The sequence below is a fragment of the Impatiens glandulifera genome, chromosome 7 (assembly GCF_907164915.1).
Source record: "Impatiens glandulifera chromosome 7, dImpGla2.1, whole genome shotgun sequence".
Lineage (NCBI taxonomy): Eukaryota > Viridiplantae > Streptophyta > Magnoliopsida > Ericales > Balsaminaceae > Impatiens > Impatiens glandulifera.
In genome coordinates this window covers 34,001,129-34,022,892 of record NC_061868.1, presented here as the reverse complement: position 1 = coordinate 34,022,892, position 21,764 = coordinate 34,001,129, and the positions used below count along the sequence as shown (strand labels likewise).

The window sequence follows — 21,764 nt, the reverse complement described above, 5'->3', positions numbered from 1 at the left end:
CATCAACCTAAATCAAACCTAATCTAACATAACCAAATATTCATTAAATTAACCCAAATCAAACCTAAAATCCAACAAAAATCAACCAAACATAATCTAACATAAATCAACCTAACCAAATATTCATTAAATTAACATAAATCAAACCTAAAATCCAACATTGATCAACCTAAATCTAACCTAATCTAACATAACCAAATATTCATTAAATTAACCTAAATCAAACCTAAAATCCAACAAAAATCAACCAAACATAATCTAACATAAATCAACCTAACCAAATATTCATTAAATTAACATAAATCAAACCTAAAATCCAACATTCATCAACCTAAATCAAACCTAATCTAACATAACCAAATATTCATTAAATTAACCTAAATCAAACCTAAAATCCAACAAAAATCATACCAAATCTAACATAAATCTACATATATTCATCTAATTCATACCTAATCTAACATATAAATCATACCTAATTTAACAAAATCACAATATATTCATCTAATTCATACATAATCTAACATATAAATCATACCTAATTTAACAAAATCACAATATATTCATCTAATTCATACCTAATCTAACATATAAATCATACCTAATTTAACAAAATCACAATATATTCATCTAATTCATACCTAATCTAACATATAAAACATACCTAATCTAACATATACTATTATAAATCAAACATATATATAAACCCTAAACGAATTTAAACTAACCTTGTAGGCGGCTGTAGGTGGAGGATCGACGGTGATCGATAGTGAGACGGCGAGTTTACGGCTGGCAGCGGCGATCGATCTGGATCTTCAATCGGCGTCGTTGTCTTCAAACGGCTAGGAGGCGTTGTCGTCGGTCTTCAATCGGCGTGGGAGGCGTCGTCTTCAATCGAGGGAGGCTTGACCGGCGTCATCTTCAATCGGGGGAGGCTTGCCGGCGTCTTCGTCAGGTCAGAAGCTCCGTCGGACGGCTAAATGCGGGAGGCGCAGCGGGCGAAATCGAGAGAAAGAAAGAAATCGGGGGAAAGAAGAAGAGAAAAAAGAGGGATTTTTTTTTAATTAGGTCATTACCGAAAGTTTATTAAAGAACTTTCGGTTTTGGTCTTTACCGAAAGTTTTATGATTAAATTTTCGGTTTTGATCAATTGATTAATTCCGAGAGTTAATCATAAAACTCTCGGTTTTTGATTTCCCTATTTTCGAGAGATTTGTATATATCTCTCGGTTTTGATCTTTTAAATTCCGAGAGATGTGTCTTAATCTCTCGGTTTTTACATATATACAATTAAATTTAAATAGATAAAACCGAGAGGTTTTGGTATATCTGTCAGTTTTAATGGTTATTTCCGAAAGTTATATATTTAACTTTCGGTTTTACAAATTCATAATTTGTTAATTTATTTGGTTTTCACTTTCTAATAACCTCGAACAACATTAATTTAACAAATTTTATATCCTCAAAACATTTCTCAATCCATATAATCAAACATTACACAAATACATAGGATAATCAAACATAAACATTCACATACACTTCTCTATATGATCAAACACATTCATTAACATTTTAACATTAAACACAATCTAAATTTTTAAAATAAAACACACACTTGATAATATTAGTTAGGAGTCTAGATTGGAAAGTAGAAAACCAATTAATTTAACAAATTGTGAAATGGTAATTCCGAGAGTTAATGGTATAACTCTCGGTTTTGATGGGTATTTCCGAAAGTTATACCATTAACTCTCGAAATTACCATTTCACAATTTGTTAAATTAATTGATTTGTAATCTTCTAATGACCTTGAACATCATTAATTTAACACATTTGATAACCTTAAAACATTAGACAGTCCATATGATCAAACTTTATACACATTAATGTGATCATCAAACACAAACATATATGCACACTTTTTTATATAATCAAACACAATCATAAACATTTTAACATTAACACACAATCTTAATTTTTCAAAAACAACACACACTTGATTAGATTATTTAGGAGTCTAGATTAGTAGGTGAAAAACCAATTAATATAACAAAGTATGAAGTGGTAACACCGAAAGTTTTATCTATAACTTTCGGTTTTGATGAGTATTTCCGAAAGTTTTAAATAAACCTCTCGGTCCTGACCTTAAACAGAATGTTTTTTGGGAAGGGTCAAAACCGAAGGTTTCAAATAAACCTTCGGTTATTACCCTTCCCCATACTTAGAAATTTTTTAGATTTTTTTAAACGAGGGTCAAAACCGAAGGTTTATTTGAAAACCTTCGGTTTTTACCCTTTCCCATACTTAGAAATTTTTCAGATTTTTTTAACCAAGGGTCAAAACCGAAGGTTTTCAAATAAACCTTCGGTTTTTAACCTTCCCCATACTTAGAAATTTTTCAGATTTTTTTAACCAAGGGTCAAAACCGAAGGTTTTCAAATAAACCTTCGGTTTTTAACCTTCCCCATACTTAGAAATTTTTTAGATTTTTTTAACCAAGGGTCAAAACCGAAGGTTTTCAAATAAACCTTTGGTTTTTACCCTCCCCATACTTAGAAATTTTTCAGATTTTTTTAACCAAGGGTCAAAACCGAAGGTTTTCAAATAAACCTTCGGTTTTTAACCTTCCCCATACTTAGAAATTTTTTAGATTTTTTTAACCAAGGGTCAAAACCAAAGGTTTTCAAATAAACCTTCGGTTTTTACCCTTCCCCATAATTAGAAATTTTTTAGATTTTTTTAACCAAGGGTCAAAACCGAAGGTTTTCAAATAAACCTTTGGTTTTTACCCTTCCCCATACTTAGAAATTTTTTAAATTTTTTTAACCAAGGGTCAAAACCGAAGGTTTTCAAATAATCCTTCGGTTTTTACCCTTCCCCATACTTAGAAAATTTTCAGATTTTTTTAACCAAGGGTCAAAACTGAAGGTTTTCAAATAAACCTTCGGTTATTACTCTTCCCCATACTTAGAAATTTTTCAGATTTTTTTGAACGAGGGTCAAAACCGAAGGTTTATTTGAAAACCTTCGGTTTTTACCCTTCACCATACTTAGAAATTTTTTAGATTTTTTTAAACGAGGGTCAAAACCGAAGGTTTTCAAATAAACCTTCGGTTTTGGCCATGCTGTTTCTTTTTAAAAAAAGGTGAAAAGCAAACAAAAATAAAATAATGCATGAACAACATATATATTAAAACCAAACCAAAGATAATAATAATAATTCATGAATATTAAAACAAAACACATAAAAATTAATGTCATCGTTCGTACGGAAAACTAATAAACACATAATTAATCTAGAAATTATTAGATGGGATGGGAGGAGGGGGTGGTTGATTCAGTCGACTCCTCAACAATACAAGTTCCTGTTCGAGTTTCTCCAATCTCTGGGCCATTTCAGCCCTGTCCGCTTTAATTTCACTCAGCAATCGGCCTCTTTCCGCATCCCTCAATCGGATTTGCTCCATTTCCAGTGTCATCTGTCTCACCTCTTCCTCACGTGCCGCAATTTCAGTTTGTGCTAGCAAATTCTGGTAACACGGAGGCAGTTTCTCCGGTGTACGCCGAAGACTATTCCATGAATCACCCATCCTAAATGCATTTCAGATATATGTATATTATATATATATATTAATCAAACAAATTATAACCGTAACCTAAATCTAATATATATAACTTCAATCAAACAAAACTAACAAAATCATATTTATTTAACAAACTAACCTAAATCTAATCTAAACAATAACGTAGAGACAAATCTAAATCAATGAAACAAACAAATAATTTAAACTAGCCTAAATCTAGATAATATATATAAACTTAAGAAATCTAAATCTAAATCTAATAATAAACAACAACAAAAACCAAATGAAACAAACCTGCGAGAAGAGAAGAAGCGGCGTGGAGGAGGAGGCGGCTGCGGCGCGGGAGAGAGAGAGAGAGAAAGGAAAGATTGGAATAAAAAGAGAAGGGTTAGGGTTTGTATTTATAGAAGTAGATGCCGAAGGTTTTCATATAACTTTCGGTTTTGATCTTATTCAAAACCGAAGGTTTAATAAAAACCCTTCGGAAAAAACCAATACAAAACTTAGAATTGTTTTTAATTGAGCCAAAACCGAAGGTTTTCCAAAAACCTTCGGAAAATAGAATTTCAAAAAAGTTAAAACCAAAGTTTATTTGAATAACCTTCGCAATGAAAAATCTCTGGGATTTCAAAACCGAAGGTTTTTGTAAAACCTTCGCAATTAACCCACATCCAACACTTAGAATTATTTTTGGTTTTTTGGGAAGGTAAAAACCGAAAGTTCTTTGTAGAACTTTCGGTAATAATTAATAAACCCGAAGGTTTTACACCCCTCACGGAATCTAATTTTAATACCGAAAGATTTATTCCTCTTGGGAGTATTTAGGAGAGTTTTATAAAACCTTCGGAAATAGTCGTCGTTAAAGGTCGATTTTTTACTAGTGATTGGAGTACAATACGAATGTAAACCAAATCAATGTATATGGTGTAGCACTTTCACACACGCTACGAATAAATATCCAGTCAATAATAATCTAAAATCGAAGGCCAATAACAATGTTCAGGAAGGCGGTATCAATGGCTCTAACTAGGCTTAGGTTGAGAGAAATGTGAACAGGTCTGAACTTAACATCAATGAACACACTAATAATGATAGTATGGGCAACCAAAAGCAAGAACAGATAAGGGTAAGGAAGAAGATAGGAAAAAGAATGAAGTGGGTAAGGGTACAAGATGACCCTGCTAACGCTGATCCTATAGGTCATATTCAGGGCACCGGTCCTAGGGATTTTGTGTTCTCAAGAATAGGTCCTGTTCCAAACATCGATCTTGGTCAAGATATCGGTCCCAATAAAGCTAGACATAGCCACACTAGTCCTAGAGCTTCTCATAATGCTACCGTACCTAGCCATATTGACCATGTTAAGCCTGGTCTTGGACTTGCTGATCCGGATAATACTCAAGCTACCGGACTTGCTACTACCGGTCCTGATGAAAAATGTTTTGGTTCTAAAGTTTCTGGAATTCAAATATCTATGGGAGGAGAATACTTGGCCCATATGAAACAAGAAAAATTGGGTCTGATGGCACTCTAATAGGTTGTGAGTCCACTCTTCACAATTCTAGGAATGCAAGCAAGAACCAAAAAGGCAATGTCATCAGAATTCGAAATGACCCGATCAATGGGCTCAGAGCCACCTTTCGAGATAATTAACAAGAAAATTCTAGACAAAAAAATATTGAAGAACCAACAAGCAATAAAGAATCTCTTGAGAATGAACTGGAAAATCTTGGGTTTTATGAAATTAAAAGATCAAGTGTAGAAGAAGACAATTTGGTCTTGAATAAGGCAGTGAGGCTTGGTTCTGAAGTAGGGCAAATTAAAATCGATAACAGACATGAATTCATTATTGAAGAGGTTAAAAGTCAGAAAAGACCTACTAAAGAATAACAAACTGAAAAGCGAAGACAGAGTAGAAAAATTCTGGATCCAGAAGCCACCGACTCGATAACGGGAGAAGATGAGATCTATGTGAAGCAACCCCCACTCAATGTGAATAGTATTCCATGTAATAAAGCTGTAGCCATTGAGGATAGCGAGACAAGTGATGTTTACGATTTCTCTGATGAAGAGGTCCAGGACAGTCTAGAAAGTTAGGAACCCAACACTTATATCCATTCATGAATATAGTGACATGGAACATAAGGGGACTCAATGACCCTCTAAAATGCAAAGAAATCAGGAGGATTATTGAGAACCAGAAGATCACTATTAACGCACGCAGACATTGATTCCATTAAAACTATTAGGGCTGCACTAACGTTGTTTTCTGAGGTTACAGATTTAACTATTAATGAAAGAAAAAGTGTGGCATTTTATGGAGGCGTGAAGGACGAAACAAAGTAAGACATCTTCAACATCATGGGCATCAAGGAAGACAATTTTCCCGTAAGGTACTTAAGAATTGCATTAACCGCGAAGATCGAGATCTCACACTACAAGCCGCTGATTGAAAAGGTAAAAAACACGATATCTTGCTGGGCAGCGAAAAAACTTTCTTATGCAGGGAGGATCGAACTTATCAAAACTGTGGTCATGGGCATAGTTGGCTACTGGGTGTAGCAGATGGTCATTCCGAAGAAGGTAATGAAGGAGCTCGATACGCTGATGAGGAACTTTATCTAGGGCAGTAGCGGAAGAGGAGGAAAAAAAGTCAAATGGACTGCTCTCTGTAAACCGAAGGACGAGGGAGGCATCGTCTTGAAAACTGTATCGAGTGGAACAAGGCACTCACCTTCAAGCATCTGTGGGCTTTGGAGCGTAATCAGGAGTAGTCACTATTGATCAAATGGGTGCATACGAGGTTTATGAAATACGAAACCAGCATCTGGACCTGCAAAATTCATGAAGGTATGAGATGGTCTCTAAAAAATATTCTTAAACTAAGAAGTGATATTGCATATCTTTATGACATCCGACTAGGGACGAAAAAGGCACTCTATCTCTACAGAGAACTTGATCGTCCAATATATATGGAACTGTTAGTATTTGTATCTCCCAAATCTGACCTGCTTGAAAACAATCTGTAAAAACACAAGAACACACAGATTTATAGTGGTTCACTCAAATTGAGCTACATCCATTTCAGCCACCACCAGATTTACTATGAAGAAGAAGAAGGAATACAGAGTTTTTGCCTCACACTTTATCTCTCTAGAATTCTTTCTTTCAATGTAAACACTTAATAATAACATATTTATAGGGTAAATATTCAGGTGATAAACCTAAATAACTTTGGTCAGGCCCAAGCCCAAAACCAAAAAAAGAAAACCCAATAAACTCTAATTAACAATGTAGAGTTTATTATAAGTGTAGGCTCCATAACTCAACAATCTCCCACTTGGAGACTAACTTCATCATCTCTCGATCAGTAGTGGCTTTCCATTTGGTGTCTTAACGAAGAAGACCAACTGAAGTTGCACACAACTTCAGTTTCTCATTTGTCACAACTTTCGTCAAAAAGGGTTGTAACCACATCATTTCCTTAGCAGCTTCTGTCACAGCAACATACTCTGCCTCACAACTAGAAAGAGCAACAATCTTCTATAATTTTGAAACCCAACTGATTGCAGTACCTCCCAGAGTATAAATGTACCCTGTTGTGCTCTTCCTACTATCAACATCACCATCATTGTCAGCATCAACACATCCTTCCAAACCCATATTAGACTTTCAAAAACACAAATCGAGACCCGTACTTCCTCTTAAGTATCGTAGTATTCACTTTACGGCTTCTCAATGTTGTCTACCCGGGTTTCTCATGAATCTGCTAACAACTCCCACTGCATGTGCTATGTCTGGTCTTGTGCAAACCATCGCATACATAATACAACCAATGGCAGAGGTATACGGAACATTGGCCTTGCAATTTTTCTCCTCCTCTGTTGAAGGCGACTGATCTTTAGATAGTCTGAAGTGACTAGCTAAGGAGGTAGTAACTAGTTTAGCATCATACAAGTTGAACCTGCTAAGAACTTTCTTCACATATTCTTCTTGTGAAAGATTAAGAACTTCTTCATCCCTGAAAATTCTCATCCCAAGGATTTGTTTTGCAGCACTTAAATCCTTCATTGCAGACTCCCACTTAACTGATTCATCACACTGTTTTGCTTCCTCATAACATTCAGGTTCACCTCTATCTGTCAACAAGATATAATTTAGAGATGGAGAACACCTCTCAACTGGTTTTCGATACCTTGATGATCTTCTCAACTGTATAACCGGTGTTTTCTGATTTACCTCTGGGGCCATGTTCTCAACGATTTCATCTTCAACAACACATTATTCTTCTTCGACAACCGGTATATATTCAGCTGAAAATTCTCTCAAATCGACTATACTAGTCTCTTCCAACTTGGAATCACCATCTGATGTCTTCCCAACACAATCTTTGTAGAGAACCTGTTCATTGAAGATAACATTTCTTCTACGAATGATCTTCCAATTTTATTATCCCAGAAACGATAACCAAACTCGATATCACCATAACCAATGAAAAAACATTTATTAGACTTTGGTTCAAGCTTGCTCCTATCACATTCATTAATATGAACATATGATAAACAACCAAACACTTTCAAATAAGAAAGGTTTACCTTTTTATTGCTCCAGACTTCTTCGGGAATTCTAAATTCAAGAGGAACAGAGGGTCCCCTATTTATTAAATAGGCAGCAGTATTGATAGCTTCTTCCCAGAAGGTTTTAGGCAGCCCTACATGCAATCTCATGCTTCTAGCACACTCGTTCAATGTTCGATTCATTCGTTCAGCTACTTCATTCTCTTGAGGCATTCAGGGAACAGTCTTCACCATACTGATCTCATTCACAGCACAATACTCTTTGAAATCTGAATTGATATATTCACCTCCGTTGTCGGATCTCAAGCACTTAACTTTCTAATTTTTTTCATTTTCAACCAAAGCCTTCCACTTTTTGAAAATAACAAATACTTCAGACTTGTGCTTCATAAAATAAACCCATACTTTTCTTGTTGAATCATCTATAAAAGTCACATAGTAGTATGATCCACCAATAGAAGAAACAGGTACAGGTCCCCACACATCAGTGTGTACCAACTCTAGTTTTTCGTTCTTGAGCTCCTTCCCAATCTTTAAGAAACTCACCCGTTTCTGTTTTCCAAGAATGCAATTTTCACATAACTGATGTTCAACAGATTTCAGTTCTGGAATCTGTCCATTGTTCAAAAGAATTTTCATCCCTTTTTCGCTCATATGGCCCAACCTGCAATGCCACAGTTCACTATTCTTCGAGTCATCAACTACAGCAGCAACTGCTTCTCTGCAAGTTGAAGTTGTGTATAACGTTCCAGTTTTGTGACCTCGAGCAACAACAATTGTTCCTTTAGTCACCTTCCATGCACCATTTCCACAACTGAAATTGTGACCTTCTTTATCAAATTGTGTAACAGAGATAAGATTGCGCATTAAACTTGGAATGTGTCTCACCTTATTAATCTTCCAAACAGAACCATTTGCCATCTTCAATTTAATGTCCTCCATGCCAACAATATCTAGTGGATCACCATCTGCAAGATATATACTTTCTCACAGTTTCCAGCCACATAATTCTCCATTAATTCTTTGTGAGCAGTGGTGTGGAAAGACGCTCCTGAGTCTAAAACCCATGAATCTATCGGACTATCAACAGACAAAAGTAACGCATTAGTGACAGATTCTGAAACAACATTGGCTGCATCATTTTTATCATCACCGTTTCTCTTTGGTGCTTTGTAGTTCCTCTTTAAATGACCCTGTTTACCACAATTCCAGCACTCAAGTGTCCGCCCAGACTTGGACTGACTCCTTCTACTCCTTGACATAGATCTGCTCTTACCTCGGTTGAAATTTCTATCATTACATCTTCCCCTGTTTTCCACATTCAGAGTAGAACCTTTGAATGTTTCACCAGAATTAATTTTACGAACCTCTTCAGCAAGAATACGATCTCTAACTTCAACAAATTTCAGTTTAGTATTTCCAACTAAATTATTAATTGCTGCCATCATAGGTTCCCAACTATTTGGTAGAGATGCTAACAAAATCAGGGCACTAACTTCATCCCCAAAATCAATCTCAACAGATAGAAATTGATTCACAATTATATTGAATTCATTCAAATGAGTAGTGACAGAAGTATCATCAACCATTCTTAAGTACAAGAGTCTTTTCATTAAGTGTACCTTGTTGTTAGCAGATGGTTTCTCATACATATCAGAAAGAGTTTTCATCAAACCCATGGTGGTATTCTCCTTTGCTACATTGTGAGCAACTATCTTGGCTAGCGTAAATCGAACAACTCCCAAAACCTGTCTATCAAGGTATTTCCATTCAGCTTCATCCATCTTCTCTGGTTTCTCACTCAAAGGAACATGAAGCTTCTTTCCATAGAGATAATCTTCAATCTGCATTCTCCAGAAGGCATAATCTGTCTCATCAAATCTTCCAATCCCATGTCATATACTTTTCTCACTTTCCATCATTTCCAATGCTCAGATCTAGCCTAGTTGCTCTAATACCAGTTGTTAAGATTTATATCTCCCAAATTCAACATGCTTGAAAACAATCTGTAAGAACACAAGAAATAAGAACACAAGAACACACAGATTTATAGTGGTTCACTCAAATTGAGCTACATCCACTTCAGCCACCACCAGATTTACTATGAAGAAGAAGAAGGAATACAGAGTTTTTGCCTCACACTTTATCTCTCTAGAAATCTTTTTTTCAATGTAAACACTTAATAATCACATATTTATAGGGTAACCATTCAGGTAATAAATCTAAATAATTTTGGTCAGACCCAAGCCCAAAACCAAAAAAAGAAAACCCAATAAACTCTAATTAACAATGTAGAGTTTAATATAAGTGTAGGCTCCATAACTCAATAGGAACAACCACCTGGATTCAAGAAGATTGATGGTCCCTAGTTGGTCTGTAGACTTAAGAAGGCACTATATGGATTAAAGCAAGTTTCGCGTGCATGGTATGGAAAGATTGCAGAATATATTCAATTTTGTGGGTATAAGGCTTCAGAATCTGACTCAAGTTTATTTATAATGAAGAGTCAAGGACAGATGGTGGTGGTTCTTTTTTATGTGGATGATATAATCTTGATGGGTAGTAACTATGATGAGGTTGCTCGTCTACAAGATGAGCTATCGCTTCGCTTTGAGATGAAGAAGCTTGGTGAACTTGGAACATTCCTTGGTTTACAAATTGAAAGTTTCGATAAAGGTTTATTGGTATCGCAGATCAACTACGCAAAGAAGTTGGTAGAAAATTTTGGTATGACTGATGGAAAAAAGAGCTATAATCCTCTCGACGTAAATCCTAGAATCAGTGGGAAGTCTGATTTATCGTGTTATCGTGTCTACCAGATCCTCGTCTTTATCGTGCTCTTGTGGGAAGTGATTTATCTAACTATAACAAGGCTTGACATTGCTTATGCAGTTGGAGTGGTGAGTTGATACATGTAGGAGCCAAGGAAACCACACCTCGAAGAAGCGAAGAAAAATTTTGAAGTATATTAATACCTCACTAGATATTGGTCTACTATACAAAAAGATGCAAAATTTGTCTTGTAAGGATATGCAGATGCTGACTTTGCTGGAGATCGAGACGATCGAAGGTCCACATATGGGTTTGTTTTTCTTTGTGGAAACACTCGAATATCTTGGAGTAGTAGGAAACAAGGATCGGTATTATTGTCTACAACAGAAGCGAAATACGAAGCATCAACTCACGTAGCACAAGAGTGCATATGGCTTCGTAGACTCTAGGAGGATTTTCGTGTCAAGTTTGATCAGTCGGTTCCTATCCATGGAGATAATTTGAGTGATATTAAATTGACTTCAAATCCTGTGTTTCATGCGAGGACAGAACACATTGAGTTGGAGCATCACTTTATTCTTGAAAAAGTACTAGAGGGAATCATTGAGATGGTTGTAGTAAGGAGTGAAGACAATGTTGCTGATATCTTCACAAAAGCACTTCCTAAAGGTCATTTCAAAGATCTATGATCTAAGTTGGGACTAGTTCATCGGACATCACTTTAAGGGGGAGTGTTAGAAATTAAAGTAATAATCATAATAATTAAGGAATCTTTTTGTTATTCTAGAGTCTCTTAGATCGTTCAAGTCTCTTGGTCTTATCTCTAGTAATGAGACTCTTCATTTCTCTTAGTTAATGTCTAAGTTATGTTTTTATTTTATATAAGGTTGTAATGGTGTTCTTATTTTAATAAGTTCAATAGACAAATTTTTATTCAAGGTTATTTTCATTCTCTAAATTTTCTATTCATTTTCTAATATATTTCTTCATGGTTCGATGATTGAAGTTCTGTGACTTCGCTACAGTAATTAACAACTTATGGTTTTTCCAAATCTTGTTTTGTAGATAGGAAGTGATGAGATTAATGATGAGAGAATTGGAATGATAATCCTCAATTTATAAGGAGAAGAGTTGGGTTAGTGCCTTTCTATAAGAATTTTTCTAAGCTGGGTGGCCGCGTGAAATGCAAATTAAACATGATCAAATCCTCTTTTGACTGCCTGCCTTATATTACAAGTTAACAGAGTTTGTTTTGATGCCTGCTGAATGTCAACTCTGGGAATTTGTCAATTTTGTTTGCCAAGCCCACAAGAGCTTCAATCTGATTCATTCACAATTCAACCCTTTTAGTATTTTTAATTTATTAAATGGGTTCCAATTCATCATTGCTTATATTTATTGGGTCAATGTTAAAAACTATGAAAGTATACATTTAATATTATTTATAAGTTTTCATACAAAATATAAGTGATTTAAAACTAATCTTGCAACGCCAACAAAACAAATTGGAATTCAACAAAGTATGCAATGAAAACACTGCTAACACTAGTTAATTATATCTAACTAAAGTCATGAATTATCAATATTTTGTCTTACTGGAATTGTTAATTTTGTTCAACACAACGAGAAGTTCAATCTGATTCATTCAAAATTCAACCCTTTATATATTTATAATTAAATTAGTTCAACTCATACATATATATATATATATATATATATATATATATATATATATATATATATATATATATATATATATATATATATATGAAAACACTGCTAACACTAGTTAATTATATCTAACTAAAGTCATGAATTATCAATATTTTGTCTTACTGGAATTGTTAATTTTGTTCAACACAACGAGAAGTTCAATCTGATTCATTCAAAATTCAACCCTTTATATATTTATAATTAAATTAGTTCAACTCATACATATATATATATATATATATATATATATATATATATATATATATATATATATATATATATATATATATATATATAATTGGTCAATATTAAAACCTTTTAGATTGCATAATTTGTTTATAAATTTTTACTACAAAATGGACTATTTGCAAAGCTAAATTTGTAACACAAAAACACATTTGTGTACAAAACAATAGGAAATATTTAATAAAATGACTTGTTACTTAATTGATTGAATTTCATTGTTACTTGAATTATTTGAAATAAATCAATTTGATAATTAGTATTTATTTGAAATTAGTCAAAATTAAACTTAGTTGACATTTTTTATTAATTGATTTATTTTATTCAACAAAGATTATTGATTATATTTGTTTGAACTTTATAAGCGGAACATAAAAACCGAAAAAGTAAGAATGAATGATCTTAAAACTTTGGAAACGATCGATCTTATATTCTATGTATTAAAATTTGTGTGGTGTAAAATAGACGGATACAAATTTAAAACATGAACACACTAACGGCAGTGGCGGACCTACAAGGGGGGCCTTGGGGGGCCCGGGCCTCCCCCAACCTTACAATAATTTGTTTATATATATATATATATTTAACAAGCAACTCTTAGTCTAGTTGGCTTTGTAGCTCAACAGTGAACCTGAAGTCAGGTGTTCAAACCTTGTCTCACCTTAAATTTATTTATCATATTTTAAAATATAATTTTATATAAATAAAGTATAAAAAAAATATATATAATAATATTATTTATTTTGAAATTATATTTATATAATAATCATACATTATTTTTTATTTATTTCAATATAATAATACAAATTACTTATATTTTGAAATTATATTTATATAACAATTATACATTATTTTTTATTTATTTCAATATAATAATACAAATTACTTATTAAATTAGATTTTCATATTTTTTATATAGTTAGTTTTTTATGAATTTGTTTTTGTGTTATATTTGATGAAAAATTTATTGGGAATTACAAATGAGTTATCACTTTGCCTACAAAGAGGAGATCAAAATATAGTTCAAGCCATGTTATTGATTGCGAGTTCGAAAAATCAATTACAAAAAATTAGAGAAGATGGATGGCATGATATTTTGGACCAAGTTAACAGTTTTTGTCAATTACACTCAATCTCAATACTTGATATGAATGAGCATATGATAATTGATAGCAATGGTAATATAGTTCAAGCCATGTTATTGATTGCGAGTTTGAAAAATCAATTACAAAAAATTAGAGAAGATGGATGGCATGATATTTTGGACCAAGTTAACAGTTTTTGTCAATTACACTCAATCTCAATACTTGATATGAATGAGCATATGATAATTGATAGCAATGGTAGGCGAAGAGGAAAAGGAGAACTCATCACTAATCTTCATCATTATCGTGTGGAAATCTTTTGTCAGGTATAATAAATATTATTTCTTATCTATTAATAGTTATTATATATTATCTATTAATAGTTATTATTTATTATTTAATGCTAGGTTGTTGACTTGATTATGCAAGAAATAAATAATCGTTTTTCAGAAGTTAATACAGAATTACTTGATTGCATATCATGTCTTCATCCCAGAAATTCATTCTCCAAATTTGATATTCGTAAACTCATTCGTCTTGCCAAACTTTATTCTGGAGATTTCATAGGCAGTGATTATTTATTTTTGGAATAACAACTTCGGGCTTACTTATTTAATTTGCGAGATGATCCTCAATTTTCTTCAATTGAAGACTTGGAAATTTTTGCTCAGAAATTGGTTATAACAGAAAAAACATATAGTTTTTCCATTGATTTATCGATTGATGGAGTTGGTTTTAGTTTTACTAGTTACAACTGTATCCGTTGAAAGAGTTTTTTCTGCAATGAAGACCGTAAAAACTGATTTGCGTAATCGAATGGAAGATGAATGGATAAATGATAGTTTAGTTGTATATGTTGAGAAAAATATTTTCTCAACAATTGAAAATGAACCAATATTGCAATATTTTCAACAAATGGAATCTCGTAGAATAATTTTGTCTTCTTTTGTACTGACTCATGGACAAGAATAATTTAGTAATTGTGCTTATTAGTATTTTATAATTGTGTTTGTTAGTATTTTATGTAATTATCAAGTAAAATTTTAATTAAAAAATGCATTTATTTGATCGCCAAAAAAATGCTACGTTACTATGTATTCGGCCCCCCCGAGAAAACATTTCTGGGTCCGCCACTGACTAACGGGATTTAATGACATAAAATATTATGTTCTAGTGATCGACAAGAATGACAGTGAGAAAGCGTTTAGTTCAAATAATAGTATGTGTACACTATTTTCATGAAGCTAATGTCTATGATATATTTTAATGAAACCATTGTCTATACTATATTTTGATGAAGCTACAGTCTATTTTATAAAGTGATAAAACTATTGTTAAGACTTGAAATGAGTTGATCCAAGATATTATGAAGCTAATGGCATTTTTTTTATAGTTTTTTTTTGTTATTTATTCTATCAAAATAGAAGTTTTAAAATATAGCATTATGCAATAAAAGGTAAAATAGGTTTTAACAATTGAAAATGCATAATGAATCTTTGTTTACAAGATTTTCTTAGTTCATTGTATCTAGCAAATCATTTACCCTCTTTTTACATTACATTTATGTTATCAATTTCATCAATTTCACCACTTTGAATATTCTAATTGACTGTCTAATTTTAGGTATATATATATATATATATATATATATATATATATATATATATATATATATAGATTGATGATCTTGGTGGGTTCTATTTGATTTTATTTTGATGATAAATTGAGAAACTGTAATTATTCAAAGAGGTACATCACAAGTTTGAATTGAGTGAGGAGACACTTTTTCTGATCATATATATATGTTATAGATAGATTCTTGACTAAGGAATCTGTAAAGAATAAGAATTTTATATAGTCGGTTTGGTTGTTATGTTTTTAGTTTGATTTGATACACTGTTCTGACCATCTGGATTCATAAAATTTATATTTTTTTTATCATGACAGTAGAAATTGATGCTTATATTTAGCCACTAATTTTTATCATTTAAAGTAGAAATTCAAGTTGATTTTTGTTTGTAGTTTTAATTATTTTTTATCTAGAATTTGAACTTATAAAGTTTGAAAATTATTATCAACAAAAACATCAAAACTATATATGGTATGGATTTACTCATAAAAATTAAGAATATAATGTTTTTTATCTTAGATATTTAACTTTTAATGTATTTATAAAATAAATTAATAATGAAAACAATTTAAATATATTACAAGTTTAGCAACACATGATAATTCACTTACTGGCAAAAGCATATTTGTTGATAAATCAATTACCAACTCATTATTGCCTCTTACCTGCTCAAGTTTATGTGTCGATAAATTATTTTACTAACTCATAATTGTCTCTTACGGCACAAGTTTATGTGTCGGTAAGTCATTTTACTAACTCATAATTGCCTCTCACAAGTGTATGTATTAGTAAATCATTTTACTGGCACATAATTGTATCTTACCGGCACAAAGGTATTTGTCGGTAAAACCTTTTAGTGGCACATATATGTGGCGACAATGCTCGGTTTTTGTGTTGGTAAAAATATTTTTTTTGATGTAGTATGAAAATTTAATTGTCATTAGTCTATGTGGTGATCCATGTCTTGAAAATGACATCAATTAATCTAGGAAGAAAGTACAACACTTTGGGAGAAAAAAAAAAGGACAAGTTAATTTGAATAATTGGTTATTTAACCAAAGTTGAAAGTGTAACACTTACATATCTACTATTTTACTAGTATTAAAACTCTAATTTTTTAAACTTTGTCTATTTAATGAAAACTAAAGAGAATACTAGCAGATAGCAGATACAGTTGAAATCTAAAATGAGTTCAGAAATATTCATTTATCAAGTGAATCTGTCCAAAAGAACATTTTAGTTTTTCAGTTTGAATATTTCTTGTAAATCCTTGTCTATTTTCTTGTAACTTCACCATTTGATCATAGTGAATAGCAAGTTTGATTGGTTTATGCATTGTTTAGTTGTATAAGTGTATTGCAAATTTCAATTCTAATTCCAATCGTAACATTAAATATTTATTTTTGGGAAAAAAATGTACTGTGTTAAAATAATTTATTTGGATGAAATTATCAAAATATGTGCAGTGTAAATAAAGAGTAAGAATATTGAGTGGTGTATTTATTTGAATATTTTAAATAATACTTTAGTGAATAAAATGATTAAATGATTAATTTTTAAAATAATATAACAATTTCATTATTACCCAATTTTGTGAATGTTATAATTTGTAAGAAAATATAATTCAAACAATTACCGATAACATATGATTATTTGGAACCCTAATAAATTAAGTGCTTAGATATTTTAGTTATGAATCTGCTACGGTTTAGAAATAAATGTCACGGTCCCAAATACAATTCCAGCACCCTCTATCGGTCTTAGTATGCACTTGGGCTAGATTTATGTTTGTTGTTTTAATATTATGTTTTGCTTTGCCTTTCTATTTTACAAACTGAATTTTTTTTTTATTTTCTAAGTAGTTGTAACCGAATATTCTAGGGCAAGACATCACCTATAAAAGGATGATCACTCTTCCCCAAGGACCCATGAATGGAATAATGAATATATTAAATTACTTGTGAAAGTTCTTCACTTCTTCAGCCCCCATTTGACTATTATGTTTTGATTATTTATTTTGGACTGTTTGGTATAGACCAACAATATTTCTTTTCTCACCCTTGGTTCTTCTATCCCCTCATCCCAAATTCTCTATTACAAAACCCTTTCGCTACCCTTTGATTATATATTTGCACTCGGTCCTAGACATCAAGAACTCGATTCTTGGAATCAAGAACCATAAACACAACTTACGAAACAAGTCGTAACATCTTGGTATTAGAGCTGGATGATTCTCCAAATGATAGAAACCCGCAAAAATAAAAAATGGATGATCTAAAGTCCCTAATCGATGATTTGTCCCAACAATCAGCAGCTACACATGCCATTTTGCACCAATACATGACTGAATCGGCTGCTATGAATGTTGCCCTTAAACAGCAGATGACTGAATTAAGCAATAACATGGACAGAAGATTCAATACCGGTGAAGGAAGACTTGCAGCGATTGAAAATGGCGCGTCTGGAAATGGCCAAGATCCCCACACCAGACCCTATGAAGATGCTTCTTGCTATGGTCCTCCCCAGAATCGGCCCCACCACCATGGCTAGCATTATTTTCCTCCAAAGGTTGATATTCCTGAATTTGATGGGACTAATTTAGAGAGTTGGCTCATATTTACCGAGCAATTCTTTAGGGTGGGTAAGACGAATGATGCCACGAAACTGGACATTGTCCGCACTCACTTTTCAAAAAAAGACAAGAATGTGGTATGGCTCATATTTGCAGAACCGCAACCATATGGAAGCTTTGTCGTGGAATGTATTCAAGAGAGATCTCTTGCGGCGATTCGGTCCTTCCATACACGACACCCACATGAGACAAAGAATGAATCTAAAGCAGGTCAGCACTGTCCAAGAAGACAAAATGCGCGTCCCTAATGAGTAGTAGGACCTTGTACATCGTTGAAGCACCGTTGCTGCCCAAGTCATTCAATGTTAACACGGCCTGGCCAAGCAGCAAATCCAAATTATTCATGGACTTGGCTAATTAGCAAGAACCAATCCAAGAACCCGTCCAAGAATCAGGTTTTGATGATCCACTTTTGTTACTTGAGACATGGGATGAACCAACAACTTCTTTGAACACATTCACGGTCTTGTAGGGTATTTCTCAGTCGCAGGTCAACATAATATAAGGCAACCAGCTGGAAAAGACCTTAGAAAATTATAATGTTACTGCGATGGTGCAAATAAAAATTAAGCACGAAAGCCAATTTGTTTCACTTGTTTTGGAAGACACTCCTTAAAATTTCCAACACATAATTAAAGGGTTCAATCAGCTATTCCAGCAACCCAACAACCAACCACCAGTCAAGAAGGTAATTATAAGACATGACTATTTTGCTGCACCTGTATTACTGGTCCAGAAAAAGGACTAGGCTTGGTTGTTTGAAGACACTCTAGAGTATAATCGAAAGAAAAATGGCCATTTTGATGCACCTGGTGTATTGGGCCGAAGGAAGGATTGGTTATGGATTTTTTATAACACCTTAGTGTTTGATCGGAGTTGGAAGAAATTATTTTTGCACTAGGTCCTGGAGACATTGCAGCAACAAAGGTCAGCTCTCAGCAACAAAAAACTCGACTTTGGGTGCACACAAATTTCTCACATGGCGAAGTGGAAACTGATGACCCGGAAAAACTAAAGGGCACAAGGTCCTAACCAGTTCCACTATTGAAAAGGTGTTACCGAAGGCTTTTAAAAAAATTTGGTCCTATGCTCTGACCCTTGTTGAACCTGCTAAAAATCCGACCGGACAGCAAGAGAAAAGAGTTCTCTTTGAAGATAGGGGCATGCGCATTAGAGGCTAACCAAGCCACGGTCTTTTCGTCGAGGGCGACGAATTTTGAAGAAGGAGATAATGCTACAGTCTAGAAATAAATGTCACGGTCCCAAATAAAATTCCAGCACCCTCCATTGGTCCTAGTGTGCTTTGGGCTGGATTTCTATTTGCTGTTTTAATATTTTGTTTTGCTTTCCCTTTCTATTTTACAACCCGAATTCTGTTATTTTCTAAGTAGTTGTAACCGAATATTCTGGGACAAGACATTACCTTTAAAAGGCTGATCACTCTTCCCTAAGGACCCATGAATGGAATAATGAATATATGAAATTACTTGTGAAAGTTTTTCACTTCTTCACCCCCCATTTGTCTATTATGTTTTGATTATTTATTTTGGACTATTTTGTATAGACCAACAATATTTCTCTTCTCAACCTTGGTTCTTCTATCCCTCATCCCAAATTCTCTATTACAAAACTCTTTCGCTGCCCTTTGATTATATATTTTCACCCGGTCCTAGAGATCAAGAACTCGATTCTTGGAATCAAGAACCATAAACACAACTTACGAAACAAATCGTAACTGAATCATTGAGTTAAATGAAAGCAATGTCTCTTACACTTAATCAATAGGCTATCTTATTTTTCAAAACATAGGGCTTTAGTTATGGAGACTTTCTTTCTTTTATATTTGAATTACAATCAAAATATTATTTATGTCTTAATTTTGGGGAAATGGAAATCTATATACCTATGTCATCCTTCACAATTTGAAAAAGGAATGTCAAATATCACCATAGTTATTTATTTCTCCACTTGGCTACTACAACAATACAATTCAATACAAAGTTTAAAATTAACATAAGATAAACAAAATAACAACAACATTAAATGACCAAAACAACCCAAATTAAAACTTGATTTTCAACCCTCCTTAAAACTTGATTTTCGGAGATGAAAATGAAAACAAAAGAACTTTTAAATATCTCTTAGGGAAGACTGCTGCAAACTGTCCTTATGATTCCACTGTTCCCGGTGAGAGGGCTGATATCGCCCATTTTCACCATGGCATTGGCAAAATCAGCACTGAAAGTAGCCGGGTTATTACTGTATTCAGTGACAATACTATCGGTTTCTTCTCCACTAAAAAGTATTTGATCAGATTGAAGAAGACCTTTCTTTTGAATAAGATTCTTGAAGTAATTGTTATCAAAAGAGTTCGGTGTCACCAAATCAAGAGGTGCAAGATTTCCATCCCCCTCACCGGCAGTGTTAGGACAACCACGTCGACGGGTGCTTGCAAAGCCTGCGTCAATATCGCTGGTGTTGTCGTATATTCTTCCGCGAAATGTTACACATTGTGCCTGACCAATTGTGTGGGAACCTGATAAGGCTACCAAATCCCTCACGTTGAGATTCTTTCCACGAAAATTATCAATATGTGTCTGAAGGCTGCTAGTAAAACGTGGCAAGTTAGCTTCAGCTAGAGAACGTTTTGATTCGGTAGAATCTCTTCTTCCAAGTTTTACTGTCCATGATGGACCACCAACCTAGCCAATCAATTCTCAATTTGTTTAGATTTGTGTTTTCATATTTATACCAATCAATTTAATAATATTAAGTTTATGTTTTTTAACTTACTGCAACAGAGGCATCACGTGCTGCTACAGCAAGAATATCGGCACAAGAAACAATACCGGGACAAACTCTTTCCACCTCAACCTTGGCAGCGTCGATAACCTCAAAACCTCTAGCGGAATTGGCATTCTGAATCGCGAGCCTCTCGCTGTTGGGAGCAGCTTGTTCGCTCAACAAGATTGAAGCGTCGCATCCCTAAAGAACACAAAAAAATGTTAGTTATTGTTGGCATAGCACTAATTGTGAAAAGGTAATTAAGTTAGTTAACGGGAATAACCTGAACAAAGCAATCGTGAAAATGTAGGCGGACGATGGATGCAGCCATGCGACGCTCACGCGATACAGCTGTCCTAATGGAAGTCCTTATGGTTGCGAGGGCATTAGGGCACGTGTTGTCGTAAAAGGAAGGGGACAGTTGGGAATTGCATAGAATCATGGTGTTCATTAACAAGAACACTAGGAAAACATGAACCGTGGCCATGATTAATGCAACCCTTGTATTGATATAACAAACGATGATGATGATAATGAATGTAGTGAATGAAGATGAGGGTTACCCCTTTATTTATTTATAAGGCGAACTCTCATGGACATTGTCAAGATTTTCTTTCTTATGAAAATATAATTTTATTTTATGCATGGGCCGACTCCTTCTTTATCGGCTGCATCAAATACAATTCAAATCAATCATTAATTAATTAATACCAAATGTCAATAATAGACATTGAAAATTCAACT

The 21,764-nt window shown here is 33.6% G+C and overlaps 2 protein-coding genes across 2 annotated transcripts; one reads left to right on the top strand and one right to left on the bottom strand.

Annotated features, from left to right (window-relative positions):
* Window positions 1-10,677: 10,677 nt before the first annotated feature.
* LOC124909784 (uncharacterized mitochondrial protein AtMg00810-like) lies at window positions 10,678-11,350 on the top strand. Its single transcript, XM_047450426.1, has 2 exons — window positions 10,678-11,061; window positions 11,168-11,350. The coding sequence occupies exons 1-2, from the start codon at window positions 10,678-10,680 to the stop codon at window positions 11,348-11,350; spliced, it is 567 nt and encodes a 188-aa protein (XP_047306382.1).
* Window positions 11,351-20,170: 8,820 nt separating this feature from the next.
* On the bottom strand, window positions 20,171-21,549 carry LOC124945835 (lignin-forming anionic peroxidase-like; the record flags this gene model as incomplete). The annotated part of the gene is made up of 3 exons (XM_047486338.1): window positions 20,171-20,938; window positions 21,030-21,221; window positions 21,304-21,549. Coding segments are annotated over 3 exons (999 nt in total), but the record flags the coding sequence as incomplete, so codon positions are not given.
* Window positions 21,550-21,764: the final 215 nt, after the last annotated feature.

Coding starts and splice junctions, on each gene's coding strand:
- LOC124909784 (XM_047450426.1), top strand. CDS start 10,678: ATGGTGGTGGTTCTTTTTTATGTGGATGATATAATCTTGATGGGTAGT. Junction 11,062..11,167: donor TTGCTTATGCAGTTGGAGTG/GTGAGTTGATAC, acceptor CTATACAAAAAG/ATGCAAAATTTGTCTTGTAA.